At 38.1% G+C, this 17,678-nt stretch overlaps 1 protein-coding gene across 3 annotated transcripts; it reads left to right on the forward strand.

Moving 5' to 3' along the window:
- Nucleotides 1-12,107: 12,107 nt before the first annotated feature.
- Nucleotides 12,108-17,678, forward strand: LOC131322818 (enoyl-[acyl-carrier-protein] reductase [NADH], chloroplastic-like). Of its 3 annotated transcripts, XM_058354319.1 has the most exons (14): nt 12,142-12,327; nt 12,795-13,126; nt 13,978-14,087; nt 14,179-14,234; nt 14,319-14,403; nt 14,495-14,542; nt 15,742-15,816; nt 15,939-16,050; nt 16,138-16,189; nt 16,294-16,345; nt 16,466-16,523; nt 16,602-16,715; nt 17,177-17,342; nt 17,653-17,678. In XM_058354319.1, exons 2-13 carry the CDS (start codon nt 12,868-12,870, stop codon nt 17,338-17,340), a joined length of 1,185 nt encoding a protein of 394 aa, XP_058210302.1. In that variant the 5' UTR covers nt 12,142-12,327; nt 12,795-12,867; the 3' UTR covers nt 17,341-17,342; nt 17,653-17,678. The 3 variants fall into 3 exon arrangements, with proteins under 3 accessions (XP_058210300.1, XP_058210302.1, XP_058210301.1); XM_058354317.1 differs by lacking the exon at nt 17,653-17,678 and having other exon boundaries at nt 12,108-12,327; nt 17,177-17,626; XM_058354318.1 differs by lacking the exon at nt 17,653-17,678 and having other exon boundaries at nt 12,144-12,327; nt 12,867-13,126; nt 17,177-17,626.

The following is a 17,678-nucleotide window of genomic DNA, read 5'->3' on the forward strand; positions in this document are numbered from 1 at the left end:
ACTCCACGTAACCCACTAAATGCAAGAGATAAAATGACCCTTTTACCCAAGCAAGCAAGCACAACATCCCTACAATTAAGGGACATAATTGTCCAAATTGGCTCAAAATTGCCAAGCAATGAAATCACCAAAGTGCTTCTTCTTTAGAAGGAGTAGGATGTAGTGATGGCATGCAGTCCTATGACCAAAAAGAAAAAATCTATTGTCGTGTTGCATATCATTATAAACACGATAAATATGTTTATGTATCTTTTACTTTATTCTGCATGATACCACGAAAAGATACTATCGCAAGTACATGTTGAAGGCACAATCAATTGATTGGAATCATAGGATTTGGGTGAGAATTGATTTTTCGAATCTGACGATTTTTGCTAGCAACAAAACTGCTAAGAAGCAAATCCGAATGAATAGGCATACTTTTAGGGCTTGTTTGTTGGGAGGATAAGGGAGGGAGGAGAGAAGCAAGAAAGGTGTCTATTGGTGGGAGAAGGCCAAGAGGAAGAGAAGAGCTTATCCCCTTCCAAAGGGCCGTTTGGATGGAGGATATGATTTTGAATGGATATAGAAGGCGGGTGGATATGTAAGGAAGGTGGACCCACCTCCTAAGAATGATGGATTTGTAATCCAGTGTTTGGATGGTTTTTTTGGAAGGTGGATATGATGGGATAAGATGTGAAATGATTTTGTTGCCCTCATTTTATTAATTTAATGGGTAATATAGGTTAATTTAATTAAAACTATTACAAATACATATTTATCAAAAAAAATTGGAAAAAATAAATCAATTTAGGTAATGCATGTTTAAACCTTAATATTTTTTTTAAAAGAAAGACGGATTAAAAGATAAAATATTTGTAAAATAATTCAATTATTATGAAACTTATGAAAAAAAAGATTTCGTAATTTTTTTTTTTTAAATCTTCATAGTTGAATGGGAGGTAGATGGTTGTTGGATCATGTGAGTAGTAGTTTCACCATGTGGGTAGTAGGTTCATATAACCAACATATACAAAAAATTTCTATAAATAGGTTTCATTTTTTTTTTCATCTCATCCCAAATATCATCCACATTTTAATTTTTAGTTTGATATTCTCAGTTTTTTTTTTCCTTTCAATGGCACGCCGAGAGTGGAGCGAGGAGGAGGAGGAGACGTTGTTAGAAAATCTTAAGAACCTAGTAGATGCGCGAATTTGGCAAAATGAGAACGAATGGTTCATACCGGCATCCTTCGTAGTTTTGGAAACTCAAATGCGTGCTTCTTTTCTCCAAGGTGGTATTACGAAATTTCATATCGAGGCAAAGATGAAGTATTGGAAGACACCTTGTTCTTTACTATAAGACATGCTTTAGATTTCCAAATTTGGTTGGAATGAAAATGAAAACAGACTGGTGGTGGAGAATGAAGTTTGAAATGAATTTGTCAAAGTAAACAATTTTATTTTTAATGAACATTTATATACTCTTGTTTATGAATAATTTCTCATATTTTTCATGTGTTATGTTTGTAAGTGAATCGACAATTTAGAAACATGAGAGACATGCAATTTCTCATCTTTAATCGATGGAGCCATTGCTTTGTACGTTTCAGAAGTTGACGTTGGATGCTTGAAATTATAAATTCCTCATGTTTAATAAATTTCCCAGGTTGATGTTAGACATGCAATTCCCCATGTTCAATAAATTTGTTGTTTTGTATCCTTATAAGGTATCTCAAGTAGTGTAATATACAGTCTTCATTTCTAAAATAAAGAAATTAAACTTACAAGTTCATTCCTAATCAAATAGATGTGCCAACAAAATACAACATACGAAACTTAACAAAAAAAATAGAACAAAGTATGTTGTTATACTAGTATGACGTTGAACTTCCAAACCACTTGCAGATGTGGAAGCTTCATCATTTGATTGATGTTCAATTCGGACCAACTGTATTTGCACGAGCCGGTATCTTTCCTCATGGAACTGTAACAATGCTCCTTCTACTTCGTCGAACATCTTGTGTCTTTTTTTCAAGTTCTCCGAGTATCCATTAACCTGCAGTTCCGCGGTCTCCCAACTTATATATATTCCCAGATTACGGCTGACGAAAACCACCCAATAGTATTTTTCATCTTGACTTGTCATTGAAAACTCTATTTTAAAACATTGATTATCACATTACAGTAACGAATACTAACATAATGTATATATGTACGGCGGCTCAGATATGTTTTTAACGGGCACATAGTGCACTACTTGGCTACAACTTATGTTGCCAAATGGTGATTAAACCATTGACCCTCATAAGTTGTTCCACCAATACAATGCCTTGCTTTGAAATTTTGCCAACATATCATCATAGCGTAGGAAATAAGTTTAATTTCACACATAAAACTAGACTACACATGATAACATCGCAGAAACAGAACTATCCACAAAACAGGCCAGATAAGAGCAAAAAAGCAGCCTCAGAAACCATCAGAAAAACAGTCTGAAAACCTGAAGAAAAACAGGCCAGAACCGTGCAGAAAAATAACCCAAACACCAAAAAAAAAACAACCTAGATTCCAGCCAAAAATCAGTCCAAAATACATTAAAAAAATAGCCTTAAAACATGCAAAAAAAACAACCCATGAAGCACCAAAATAACAGCTCAGAAAAGACCACAAACCAGCAAAAAATAAGGCCACAAACCACCTAAAAATCAGTCCACAAAACTCCCAAAAAACAGCCAAAAAAACTTGCAAGAAACATCCCATAAAGCAGCAAAATAACACACCATAAACCAGCATAAAAACACCCCACAAACCAACTAAAAATCAGTCCACAATACACCCAAAAAACAGCCTTAAAAACCTGCAGAAAAATAAGCCACAAAACAGCAAAATAACAGCCCAGAAACCTGCACAAAAATACCCCACAAACCAACAAAAAATAGGCCACAAATCAGCCCAAAAAATAGCCTATTTACGTGCAGAAAAATAGTCCATTAACCAGCCAAATATTAGCCCATAAACCAGCATGAAAATGGCCTAAAAACCTGCAAAAACAGCCCATTAACCAACAAAACACTAGGCCAGAAACCAGCAAAACTGCACTGTGTTGTAACCATCCTCAAAACTGCCCAATAACCTGCACTGTCCAGTGACCAGCAAAACCCATAAATAGGACTGCATTTTGCACACTAGACTACACACACACACACACACACTAATATTCTGTCTTCTCAATTTCAACATACACACATACATAATGTTGGGCTCAGATAAAAATATCATCATAGCCACCAATAAATGCCAACATCATAGGAATCAGGTTTGGCTCAGGTAAAAATAACATCATAGCCATCGATAAATGCCAACATCATAGAAATCAGGTTTAGCTTAGGTAAAAATAACATCATAGTCATCTATACTAACATAGCTATCAAAAAATCAGCAGAATCATAGTTGCCATTAGAAGTACCAACGAATACAAGTTTAGTCACATTTGTCTTAGCATCATCATTGCCCTAAATACATCATCATTGTTGCCCTATAATCTACCATATTCGTAGATCATCATCGTTGTCCTATAATCTACTAATTACATGTAGTTAAAAATATCATAATCTAATGCATCATTACAAAAAGAATGAATGATATCCTCCACAAATATATATGTTTCTAACCATTCACAAGAAGAGCATAGTACCATTCATAAAAAGGTTGTAGCACCATTCACAAAAAGGGCCTACTACCATTCTCAAAAAGAAGGAATGACATCCTTCACAAACGGCCCATAAAGTTCAAGACATCCCTACTTGTCTTTCCCATAAAACTTCCCCACCAATACCAACTCTATCAATCTTTGTTTGCGTTCTGCAGGTATGCCATAGAATGTGTCCATCCCATCTTCCGCTTAAACGATGATGGCGTTAACGATATACCTATCATCATCATCCATGTCAAGCTTGAGCAATTTGTCAAACACCCTCTCCCTTCTAAAAGATAGTTGTTTGTCATAGTCTATGGCATCCGCAATCTTCTCCATTACCCTAGTGCTTTGAGTTAGGTAATTTCTCAATGCCTCAGGTATGGCCACTTCTTTTTTGGCCTTCTTCTTTAGGGGCATTGGTATGACATTGGCATTGACACGTGCATTGGGATTGACATTGACATTCGCACGAGCATTGGGATTGGCTTTGGCACGAGCATGAGCATTGGCATTGGAACGGTCATTGGCATTGGCATTGGAATTGGTTGTAGGAGTGTTGGCATTAGAATTGGTTGTAGGAGTGTTGGCATACGGTAGGTCAGCAAAAGTATCACTTGGCCATATTGCCTCACCATTTGCAAACCTAGGTGTATAACACTCTTCCAAGTATTCATCCATGTTTGGGATTTCATCTGGGTTTGGGCTTTGAACGAGGTCACAATTGTCTAAGTCCGCCACATCCTCCGCAAAATCACCTGTTGCCCTATCAATCCCAAATAAAATTTGCCAACTCTTATACATGGGGAAAGCCTTCTCATTCATGTCTTTCACTTTGAATTGAACTACACATGTTCAATGACATGCATTACATGAGAGGGCGGTAGTTAAAACTAATTGCAAAAGAACAACAACAATGTCAAGGTGGGTTTAAATGAATGAATAGAGAAATTACCTTCGCATATTCCTTCCACACGTCCTCCGAATCCACCTCTATGGAGTTAGTTGCATGATTCCATGCAAAGCCACTTAGCCGCATCATGTCGGTAATATGACCATATTTTTCCTTCCAAAATTTGACCTTCGACTCTATGTTTGGTTGAGCTTTGAGAGTAGTTCCAGGCAATAGTTTTTGCAAGTCTTTCTCAACTTCAACATAGAAGCCCGACTTGAAACCATTATGGGCTTTCCATATTTTTTTTTCCGAGACCGCGTCTAACATGCACACAAGTAGGGCTTCCTCTTCCTTAGGAGTCCATAACCTACGCAATTGTTTTTCTTGTCCTCTATTGGCATTAGTTCGTGTTGATTTGAAACTTCTTTGACTTTCCATGATATTTGCTAACCTGATTTCTATGACAATAACAATTTGACATAGGGCAAACACTCACGAAATAGTATTCATTACATGGAAATAGTTCATATGTTTCAACATTGGCCAGAATTGTTCAACAACCATATTAAACAAATCCACTTAAAACAAAGAAACAACATAATTTAAACAAATCCTATTGGCCAGCCTCATGATGATCTAACCAATCATTGTACATTTCGGTTGTCAAATTATCCCTCATTTAGGTCTATTCATTTGATGGTTCAATGCTTGTAATGTACTCTTCAGGTGGCACATTATGTAGGTTTTGCTGCTCCCACGTCGTGTATTCAGCCTCAACAGGATCCACTGGCATTGTACGCTTAATGAGATTGTGAAGGAAACAACACGCTGTGACGATGTGACATTGAGTCCTAATGGGATAGAAAGAGTACGATCTTAAGATTCCTCATCTCATTTTAAACACCCCAAAGCATCTCTTCACAACATTGCGTGCGGCAGAGTGCTTCATGTTAAGCACTCTTCTCTGCTTTGGGGCACGTGTCATTGCCTCCAAATGTTTATGTGGTATCGTTGACCCCTGAAATGTGCTAATAATCCCGGTCCATTAGTGTAACCGGCATCGACGAGATAGTAACGACTTACAAATGACATACATAAGTATAGGTGAGTACATTTATTCAAATGTGGACATATGTTGACTAATGGAAAGATTGCAAAGTGACATACCCTATGGAATTTTCAACCCATTAGGCCTCACCAAGGCATTTCGAGGCGCTCTCGAGTCTGTGGCGGAGCCTTTCCAATCAGACAACGCATACATGAATTGTAGGTTTCGACTACAAACTCCTAACACATTTGTGGCATAGTCACCCTTCCTTAATCTGAAGCGTACCTTCATTTCGGTTGGGGGGAGGATAAGTATGAAGGTACCGTCTAAAACTCCTAGACAATTCTACGACATACCAACGATATATTTTATTAGATTAGATTATTAGAATGAATAACAGCATTATAATAATTGAACACTTTAAATTATCTGTACCTCAAACCATTTCCACCTAACATCCGGCTCATTAGCAAGAATAGCTTCTGGATGATGCCACAAGATATTGTGAAGGGCGCAACACCACTAGCAAAAGAGCGTTGAAATATCTACTAATTGTTTCCCCCAATCTCCAAAATTGAAAAGTTGTACGCCTATTTTTTGTATGGTGCGAAAGAACCCACAAAAATATCGCAACTCTCTCCACAAGAGTGACATTCCTAGACTCCTCTAGTCCATTTTGCTCAAGTAAATGGCACAAACTCATGAAGGCATACCTATTTACCCTTAATTGATTGTGACAATCTGTGTCACTCCCGTGTACCAACCTATTAAGTGTGTCTATTTGGTATTGGTAAACATTAGGATTCAGACACAAACGAGGCCTTTGTCGAACCCTTTCGCCAACCAAGTCCGTAATTAACATATAAAAGCTTAAAACAATATTGATTGTTCTCGTGACACATAGAAGTGCTAACAATGCCTCACGCTTTGCCTTCTTTCTTCGCTCATGTTTCATTATTCTTGCCATCTATTTTAGGGCACAATTTATATTAGGCCAAATGAAAAAAAGGGCACATTTTCTATGGAGACACATCTGAAATTAGGCCAACTAAACAGCAGCTTTCAAACTAACAAATAAAATTAACATAACCCTCACAAACTGCCCAGAAAACTTGTCGTTCTGAGACAACTTTAACCCAACTTGTGCGTGCACACACACACACACAGCTTTCAAACCCAAAGAACAGCCAGCACAACCCACAAAACAGCAGTATTATAATTAGGCCACAACAGACATGTTTACTTCGGACCATAGAAACTTAATTTAAATTTGAATATTTTAACCAAAAACTTGAAAGAAAAAACTTGAATACAAGTTTCTCAAATACGTATTTTCTTTAACCAAAATCCTGCACAGAAATCCTCAAATTTTGAACCAAAACAGAGCGAAATTACTTGTTAAATCTGCATAGTTTAGGGCAAAATACGCATAACTGATAAATTATATTCAAATTTAGGACAACTCTGAAATTAGGGCAACTCAGATATTCAAATTTAGGGCAACTCAAATGTGTAACAATCGCAAAATCCCCAAACATCACAGTACACAGATCGACAATGGCCTATTTGGGTGCCAGAGATTAGGGCAAAAATGATTCACAATCCTAAATCAGTTTGCAAATAGTAATAATCTCAAAACCCCCAAACATCACACTACACAGATCGACAAGGCATCCTTCACAAATCGAGATGAATAATACCTGAGTACAAAGGAGGAAAACGAGGTCGAGAGTAGCTAGCGTACGGCGGAGTACGATAGTGGAGTCACTAGTAAACAAATCGGTGACCTCCTACTCCTCTCTCTCTCTCTCTCTCTCTCTCTCTCTCTCTCTCTCTCTCTCTCTTTGTTTCGTTGTTACAGATCGATATGGGGAGAGAAAAAGTAGAACAAGACACCTCACCCGGATTTGTGAGGGCAAAATCATCTGATAAGCACCCGATAATACAATAAAAGATGCGCTAGTTGTCTAGTTTTAGTTATTTCTTTCATTAATTTAGTGGTTTTTAATTGCTTTTGCTCGTGAGGTAGCGTACCCTTGTTTTGTAGGAATTTGACTATTAAACAGGTGTTTTTAAGGCCCAAGGCATGTCAAGACCCGAAGGCGACCCGACGGCTTGCCAAAACAAGACAAAGCAGTGACCAAGACCAAGTGCTGGGGCTAAGCTGCTCGACATCGATGGGAAGGAAAAAGTTACATCGATGCCGAGATGATTATCCAGTTAGGCAGTTAATGGGTTAGGCATCGATGAGAAGTTTAATGTTACATCGATGCCGAGACCTTTAGCAGCAGCTTTAAGCCTTTCTCCATCGATGCCGAGGGCTTTAGGAAGGCATCTTTGAAGCATCTTGGAGAATATTCTATGCGCGTACTTAGAGAATATAAAAGCCGTGATGTCACTTTGTACAAACAAGTAGAATAGATTTGATTACATCATTTTTAGATCTAGATCTAGATTTGGAATTGTTCTTCATTGTTCTTCATTTTCAGTTTTGAATCTTTAATTTTTTGTCTTAATTAGTTAGTTTTTATTACTTTTGTTTTCATTAAAGTTGTAGCCGCTACTCCGATCTATCGTTTAATCTAATTTTCTTCTAGCATTATTATTTTTAATTATACTAAGTAGATTTTTGCTTGCTCTTATCTTCATAGATATGTGTGAGTAGTTTTTCAAGGTTAGGTCATGGGGTGATTAGCACCTCATGACTCGAGTAAAAATTACATTTTTCACCAATAAAGTTTGAATCTTTGGTTCGAAAATCGATGTGGGGTTCGGGTTTATTTGTCAAATTGCTAAGGAGTTAACCTCCTTGATCATGTGTAGGTAAGAGTATCGCCTACTTACCACACATGATGCTTGGAGCTCTGTCGCACAAGACATTTGCTAAATAAATTCTAGAGCTAGCTTGGTAATCGAACCATCTTATTTTCCGGTTTGAGAACCTTAATTGAGTATCTTAAACCGTGTAATTGGGTGAAAAATGTAATTCAACTCGAGTCATGAGTGTTAGTAATTCCTAAACCTAACCTGCTTTTATCCTAATTTATTCATTTTTTTTGATTTAGCCATTTTTACTTTCCACCGCAAACATAGAACAAAGTTAGCTGCCTAAAAGTCAAAAACCGTACTTACTTCTACAAATCCAGTAAAACCGTATTAATTATACCCGTGGGTACGATCCTGGTCTTCCGGATTATTATGCTTCAATTGGACGCTTATACCCTACGCTTGGGGTGATCTTATTTGATATATCGACGAACGAAGCATCATCACAAACCCACCTGGATTAGCTAACGACAGGGGTACCCTCCATCATTAGAAATCCACCCCCAAGCCGGATAAGCAATCCATCTCTATGCAAATCCACCCGCGCAGAAAGAGAGCCAAAGACCGGAGATGGCGTGGGGCCTGGATTTCAAATCAGGGCTCTTGTCAGATCCACCCTCATATCCGGCAGCCAAACAGCCCGCAAAGGTGTTAACTAACAATACCTCCCACCCTAGAATTACATTATCCGGGTGGAGAAAAAGACCAAATTCCCTCTCAAATCATTTTGTATTCTCGTGCAATGATTAAATGAAAGCAGCCAAATAATTTATCACATTATCCGTTCTTATCCACCCACTTTTATCCACTCATATCAACTACTACCTAAACCAAGTATTAGGTAATCCTTCCTCCTTAAATAATCCCCCCTTATAACATATCCACCTCTTATCCACCATTCTTCCTTATCCACCCAAAACTTTATCCGTCCAACAAACGGACCATTATGATGTATTGTGCTCCATGGTTAGAAAGGGTTACTGCGAGTGACAAAACATCTTAGGATTGGTGCAAGGTAAATACATTTTTTACACTTACTAGTTTACTATTATAGGAGTAGCAAATACAAAGTTATTCGGCTTATATTTACTTTGTATGCAGTAGATACAAGAGGGTTATGGATGCAACCATTCCCATATTATAATGTATTGTCTTTGATTTTTGGCAAAGATCGTGCAACTGGAGCTGGAGCAGAGGGAGCAGGAGCGGAGGGACTTGAAGACACAATTGAAGCGTTAGATAGAGAAGAGAATGTAAATAATTATACAGTCGAAGGCCAGGAGCGGAGGGACCTGAAGACACAATTGAAGTGTTAGATAGAGAAGAAAATGTTAATAATTATACAGTTGAAGACCATGGTGTTGGAGTTTCTCGACAACCTACAAAGTTGCCAAATGAGATTGGAGGATCCAAACATCCTCGAAAAAAAGGCCAGGCAAGAACAAGCGACTCGTGGGCGTATGTTTCTCACATGAACAAGAAGCCTTCGATAGAAGAAATCAAATTCCAGAAGAGCTCATGAACCTTCTAAATTTTACTGAGGACAATGTGTTACAAGTATTTCTAATCATCTTGAGTGATCAATTCTGTAAAAATAGATATCTTTTTCACTCTCAATAGAAATATAAAAAAATTATATGTGGAGAAACTCCTTCGCCAAGGTTAAAATGTGGAGTTTTACTTCTAGCACGTACTTGAAAGATTTTTAGGTTTTTATGACTTTCTTAGGTACCTGGTGGTAGGTTATTAGGCAGTTTAATATTTCAATAGTGTGTTCTAGTAGTTCACTTTTGCAACAATGTTTCGACATTTTTAAAGTTGTTTATTTGTTGGCTAGTATTCTAAACTTCAAATAGTTGGGCATTTTTCATAGTCTACTCTTATTTAGCTATTGGCTTGTAGAATTTTGATGTGTGAATAATTTATGCTTTGTTTGGTTTGCTATTTGAATTTTTTTTTTAACTCAAAAAACACTCATTATCCATACTTTCAATTATTATTCTCATTTCTCTCTCTATTTTTTCAATCATTATTCTCATTTCTCTCTCTATCTCTCTCCACTCATTACTCATATCTTCAATCATTACTCTATTTCTCTCTCCACTCATTATCCCAAAAACCAAACTCAAAAAATCTCAAAAACTCATCCAAACACAGCATTAGCTGTTAAAGGGTGTTTTTGGAGAATTAAGTAAAATATTTATGTTTCTTAACTTCCAATGGTCGAACCAAATGCTTGAATAGGAATTTATCTTCTTCTTTTTTCCTTCACGACATTATTCCCAAGTGAACCAAACACCGTAATAGGATAATTCATGTGTCACATTCTTGGGAATGAGATTTCCATGAATAATGTACTCATTCCTGATCTTTGATTCCTGCCATCAAAACTGAGCCTTATATTTCCCTCAATAATCTGACAAGAGCCCTACCACTTATAGGATTTCATACGAAACCATAAACCCAAAATCTTATGTCAAAGCATTAAGAAAATAAATATCGCATGTGCACCTGTCGCCATGAAGGATGAAAACCTTCTTGTGGTCGTTTGTTTTCCGCATCTAAAGTACTTCTCTCGACCTTAATGTCACACATGATGAGATCGTTTTTGAGAAAGAGGCTAGGGTTTGGAGTTGGAGTTAGACCTAAACATCATATTTATAAGCCATAATTCCATCATAGTCCATCATAATAGATGGGATCGTATTGGGCCATTTTAATTGGTCTCTATATATATCAGTCAGTATCAAATGAGGGAGTCCTTATTTTAGTTAAAATGCGGACTTCCTCATTTCTCCCATTTTCCGATCGAATTTCGATGATCCGAGCCGCTCAATGTGTTCAGAACGTGATTTTAAGTAGAGGTGTGCAAAAAACCCGAGCCCCGACGGACCCGACCCGAAGGGTTTCGGGCAGGGCCGAACATATGGTTCAGTCGGGTACGGGTACACTTTTCCAAAAAAATCAGTTTTCGGTTCGGGGCTCGGGGTGCTGTTTTTTCTTACCCGACCCGACCAAAAGGCACGAATTCATATAGTTTACTTCAGTTTTTGGTCGGACCCGACCCGACCAAAAAAATCGGTTACGCGGACGGGTATCCCCCCTTCTTCGGTTCGGGTTCAGGTCCCAAAAATTCGACAACCGACCAGTCGGGGTCGGGGTCGGGGCCGAACCCGACCCGTCCGACCGGTGCACACCCCTAATTTTAAGGATACCCGCGAGAAATCGGCAAAAAAAATGACCGGGAAGGGCTTCATCCAAACAGTTTTTGTTTGAACCGTTCGATAAAAAACAAACAAAAACTGCTCGGATGAAGCCCTTCCCGGTCATTTTTTTTGCTGATTTCTCGCGGATACCCTTAAAATCATGTTCTGAACACATTGAGCAGCTCGGATCATCGAAATTCAATCGGGAAAGAGATGTCCGCATTTTATTAAAATGAGGTGGTCCTTACGGGAAACGGACTGCTATATATATAGGAGTCCTATATATAATAAGTCCGCACCAATTAACGCACATGATATAACCCAAACACGCTTTATTATAGCTGAAACTGGGCTACCATGGGCCCCAAAATATGACCCGGTCGAGAAAGGGAGCGCGCTAAAAAAAGCCCAACAAAGTTGCAGGCCATGGGCTTGGGCTTGAACTTAAGGCGACCTTTTCGGCCGCCCCGCGTCCCACCTGTTCTCTGCTTCGGCATTAACGATGCTCTTCAACTGCTCCGAACTACCAGGCAGACCAACTTCGATTTCATCGACGCCTTATATATGTAGCACATAACAAAGCTACGTCCATACTCTCTCTCTCTCTCTCTCTCTCTCTCTCTCTCAGATAATAACGAGGAGAGCGGAGTCTCGCTTCAGTTGCATCTCTCGTAAGGTGAGCTTTTCAGATTCTCCATTTCTAATAGGAGTAATAATGTGTGCATTTGTCATGAAGTAGTATCATCTCTCGATCCGGTTAGAGTATCTGATTCGTGCGGGATATGGCTTGATTCTTTGTTGTTTTTTTATTCGAAATTTGCTGCATTTTGGACGATTACATAGACGATCATTGTGATTAAACGTGATCACTGCAAACGAGATCTCATTTGATTCCGTGTACTTTCGGAGCCGGAACATTAATCGCCGTTTCGGGTGCATCCCGACGACCTTCCCTTCTATCTACTTGCATGGGAAGGAACTAGGAACGCTCTGGAATTTACGTTTAGTCTTTAGAGATGACACAAAGGAGATTTTCTTCTCTTTGTTGTTGCAAATTCCTTTTGCGCGTCAAATTCTTTACGTTTTCTATCAATTCTTTCGCCTTCTTGAATTATCCTGTTTTTGTTGTTACTTTTCATTCAGGTCCTTTAAGTGCTTTCTGTTGCAACCTCTGGAGATCTGTGCTGTTAATCTCTGTGAGTCAACTTATTTCAGAATGGCAACAAGTGCGACTCCTGGCATTCTCACTGTAACTACCAAGCCCTGCGCATATTCATCTTGCAAAGTTTCTAAGCCTGGCACTGCAATCTTCATATCATCTTGGCCAAGGCTTAATTGCTCTTCTCAAATCTCATCAGCTCCATTTTTCCAGAATTTCCCGATCATTTCTGCAAAACCACCGAAATTTGTTACAAAAGCGTTGTCTGAAGCAAGTAACAACAGTCCTTTGTCTGGCTTGCCAATTGATTTGAGAGGTGCGTATCTTTACATATTCCTTTTTCATTACATTCTACTTACTCCTCCCGCTTTTAAGGTACTTGCTCGTGTTGTTGTGGTAGTTTTCAACTTTTAGGTAATCAATGGTAGTTTCACTTTTAGGTAGACAGTGGTAGTTTTTCTCATTGACCTTTTATTCGTTACTTCCTTTCTTCTGAACCGAATAGATCATGAGGAAAAAAGAAAAGTTTAGACCGAGAACAGAAACTTATAGAAGTGAGTATTATCTAGCAGGTAAAGAATATTTGATAGCTGAAACTTGGTTCCAACTTCCAAGAACCTTCTTGGACTCCATAATGTTGTTTCCGCGATTCAGAATGATAATCTATTTAGAACCTAGCTGTGATCGAGAAAGGAGCCCATTCCCAACTGGGATAGAACCTCTAAAAAATATGGATCTCAAAGGGAAAAAAAGTTACAAACTAATAGAAAAGGCAATGAACTCAAATTTATCACAGTACCTCAATTGTACAAAACCTTAACTTGTAGAAAACCAATTTCATAGTTGGCAGCATCTCCAATATTTATGATCAGCAGTAAGCAAAAGAAAATATTTCCTTATTATACGTATAGATACATGTGAAAACCAGATATATGTACGTAAAGAGGTCCTCAACCTTTGACTCTCCTTAGCCTCGCTCCTCCACCCAGCCCCCTCTTCCTCTTCCTCTTCCTCTTCTTGCAAAAATGACTTGTAATCTATGTGCAAAAATGTTTTCTATTCCTGGCTTTGTGTATAACTGTTGTACATCCATAAGCCACACCATACCTGGTGGCTCTGTTTCATCACCACTATGCACTTTATTATAACCATAAGAACTATTGGCAGGTAAGAGGGCATTTATAGCTGGCGTAGCTGATGATAATGGGTATGGCTGGGCAATAGCCAAATCTCTTGCTGCTGCAGGTGCTGAAATTCTTGTCGGGACATGGGTGCCTGTATGTGGATTTAACTACTGCTTTCAAGGCTAGTGTGGTTGCAAATATTCTCCAGAACTTAATGTAACACTTCTCACATATGTCATTGTAGGCACTCAATATTTTTGAGAGCAGTCTTCAACGTGGAAAATTTGATGAATCACGCACGTGAGAGAATTTTGTATTTCCCAGATGTTTGCTGATACTTTTTCATCTCTATGAACTCTCGCTAGCTGAAATTTTATGTTTCAGGTTGCGAGATGGGTCTTTAATGGAGATTACAAAAGTGTACCCATTGGATGCAGTGTATGACTGTCCTGAGGATGTTCCCGAAGATGTAATTTTGAACATTCATGTTATACTTTGAATGATTATCATACAAATTAAAATCTTTCTCGGTGAAACCTTTATGATATTGGTTCGTGCAGGTAAAAACTAACAAGCGGTATGCAGGATCATCTAATTGGACTGTTAAGGTACCATTTCACTTGATCTCGTACAGTTTGTAATAAAGATGTAAACAAGCACAATAACATATCAAAACTAACTGACCAATAATCTGTGAGTCGGACACGTTAGCCATTCACGACGCATTTTGAATTTGTGATATACTAGTTTGGTATATAAACATGTACCTTACAAAGAGAATGGAAGATCTATTGAAGGCTTGAAGCCCATAATGGTTGGTGGAGGCCAGAACTCAGTTATATGCAGGGTCAGGTTGTTTAATCAAAGTTTCTAATATTCAGATTCTTCCCTTCTCAGTATTTTATCGAGTTGTGGGTTGTTTAGAAAAATTAGTTACTTCTCAGTTCTCACTCATCCTATGATCACATCAAAGACGATGGTAAGATTTTTCCTTGAGCAAAGATTGGTTTTTATAGAGTTTTCCTAAGCATTTAAAAGGTCAAGCTCCCCTTTCCTTCTCCTCTTCTTTGCTCACTACTCAAAGTTTCTATTCGCGGTTACTACTTAAGCCATAGAATGGTCTTTTTAAGCTCCAAAACACTTAGGCAATCTTCTTCTAGTCCTCCCAACCATTTCCTCTACCTGGAGGCCAGTAAATCCACACCATAATACCATGGAACAGACATTGCCCACAAAGTTCACGTGGCAAATTCCAGAAATCCTGGAGCCTATATAACTTAAAAATCAACAGAACTCGGTAAAGGCAGCCTGAAAGTCTCTACGTGAAGTCCACAACAAATTATATTTGGGAAGCCTTAATCGGGGGCTTATGTTAAAGATTCTCTCTTTGAAACACAAACACGATTAGAGAAAAATTCTCGATTTTCTTTAATTCATAATCAACCCCCTTCCCCTAATGGCTACAATCTTATTATATATAGTAGCCACCCTAGAATTAAAAAGGAATAAAAATATTCGGAAGCAACCCTAATTCTTGTAAAACAAGAAAACATAAAATAGGAAACTGACTCAACCTAAATTAAGAAACTAAATAATTCTATGTTAACAATCCTAAATTATAAGATTCCTAGCAAAATATTAAAACTAAAGCAGTAAAATAAAATACTAATAAACTACTATTTTTTCCAAACTCTAATCTGCATCAGAAGTCCAATGACCTTCCTGATTTATGCATTTTGCAACTAGGCTGATCAATTACTTAATTCAAAGCACTGCTTTTTGTTGATAAGTTGCAATATCTCTGCAGGAAGTTGCTGAATGTGTTAAGCAGGACTTTGGCAGCATTGACATCCTCGTGCACTCACTTGCCAATGGACCAGAGGTGGAATATCTTTGAGTTTTTGTTAGTTTTTTTCAGTTTTCTTCTCTCGTCTCTTGGTTGATTGATTGATTGATGATGTTTCACCATGAAATGGTATTTAAGCATTGGCAATCCTTGGGCAGGTTGGCAAACCTATTTTAGAGACATCAAGAAATGGATATCTTGCAGCCATCTCTGCTTCAAGTTATTCCTTTGTGTCTTTACTCCAGTATTTTGCTCCCATAATGAATCCAGGCACATTTCTCTTCCTACATCATCTTCTTTACCCCTTTTCATTGTCGTTTAAAAACATTTTAAAACTGAGATTGGTATTGATTTCAGGTGGTGCTACAATTTCTCTATCATTCATTGCTTCTGAAAGGATCATGCCTGGGTACATTGGCATTCTGTGTTGTTTTCTAAATTGTGCCATAAGTTCATCTGGCCACTTGCCTAAGTAATAAAAGCAATCAATTAAAATGTTTCTTCTACATGTAGCTATGGTGGAGGCATGAGCACAGCAAAGGCTGCTCTCGAGAGTGATACAAGAGTTAGATTTCTCTCCTCTCTTTCTTTTTCCTCTAGCTTTTTCATACAAAATCATTTTTAGACTTTAGAGTTATTTGTTCTTCATGTTTTTGGATTTGTCACCTTTCTGTCTCTGTTGAAGATGCTGGCTTTTGAAGCTGGAAGAAAGAACCAAATCAGAGTCAACTCAATATCTGCAGGTATTTCGTTCGGAATGTTTAATGGCCACATATTCCCTTCTTGCATCTTTGTGTTGACAGATTAAAATTTTCTATCAGGCCCACTAAAAAGTCGTGCCGCAAAAGCTATTGGCTCAAAAGGTATTAGCTACATCGATAGAATGATAGACTATTCGAGGGAGAATGCGCCATTGCAGAAAGAACTCTCTGCAGGCAAGTCATTGCCCTTTTCCTTAACAACTTTGACTTCATTAAGTTGTTCCATTTATTTTTTGGTGCTATCGAGTTACATTTCACCATATACATGTATGGGTATGACATTACATGTGATTGTTTATATTACATTTCCATGTAAACAACAGCAGTTCTTTTGTCAAATTTCTAAAGCCATGGAAGCAGCTCAAATAGGGCTTCCAATGACACCACTCAAATAACTTTAAAAAACCAAAATGTTGAGTGATGCCTGCACAAACAGAACTTTTGTACAGAATCATGTGGCCTTTGTAGCTTTACATTTCAAACAGAGAGCCACCATTTATGGCCGCTAATTTCAATGTCACTGGTCCATCTTCTGAATGTTGTCGGAGAAATCTGTTTGTAAATCATTTTTGCTTGTCTATCATTCCGTATTTACTTTTCCAACTACTAAGCCTGAGAAAAAAAATTGTGAACAGAGGAAGTGGGGGATACAGCTGCTTTCCTTGCATCACCATTGGCCTCGGCAATCACTGGTGCTGTTATATATGTTGACAATGGTCTCAATGCCATGGGAATGGGAGTTGACAGCCCTGTATTTGCAGATTTCGACATTCCAAGATCCATTCCTAAATCCACCTAGAGGTAGTGATGACGAGTATCATTTCAAGTAGCTTCTTGAAAATTTTGATTACGAAGAAAATAAACCTGCATGCTCCTTGCTGTATCATCAAGAATAGCTCAGCCTGTGTACCATTTTCTTTCGGAGTTTTTGTTACTTCATGATGTCTCAGTTTGTGAAGGGAGCGCCGGCCCCATTTTGAGATAATTTGCTTCTTCCTTTTTTCTTAGTAGATAATGATTAATGTTGATACTGATAATTTGCATCATCGCACTTAAATCCCTTGGATACTGATTTTGCCTTGTTATTTGCTTTCATTATATTTTACTGCAGTGCTGCTGTGGAATGTTTGATTCTAG

Source organism: Rhododendron vialii, chromosome 4a, assembly GCF_030253575.1.
Source record: "Rhododendron vialii isolate Sample 1 chromosome 4a, ASM3025357v1".
NCBI lineage: Eukaryota > Viridiplantae > Streptophyta > Magnoliopsida > Ericales > Ericaceae > Rhododendron > Rhododendron vialii.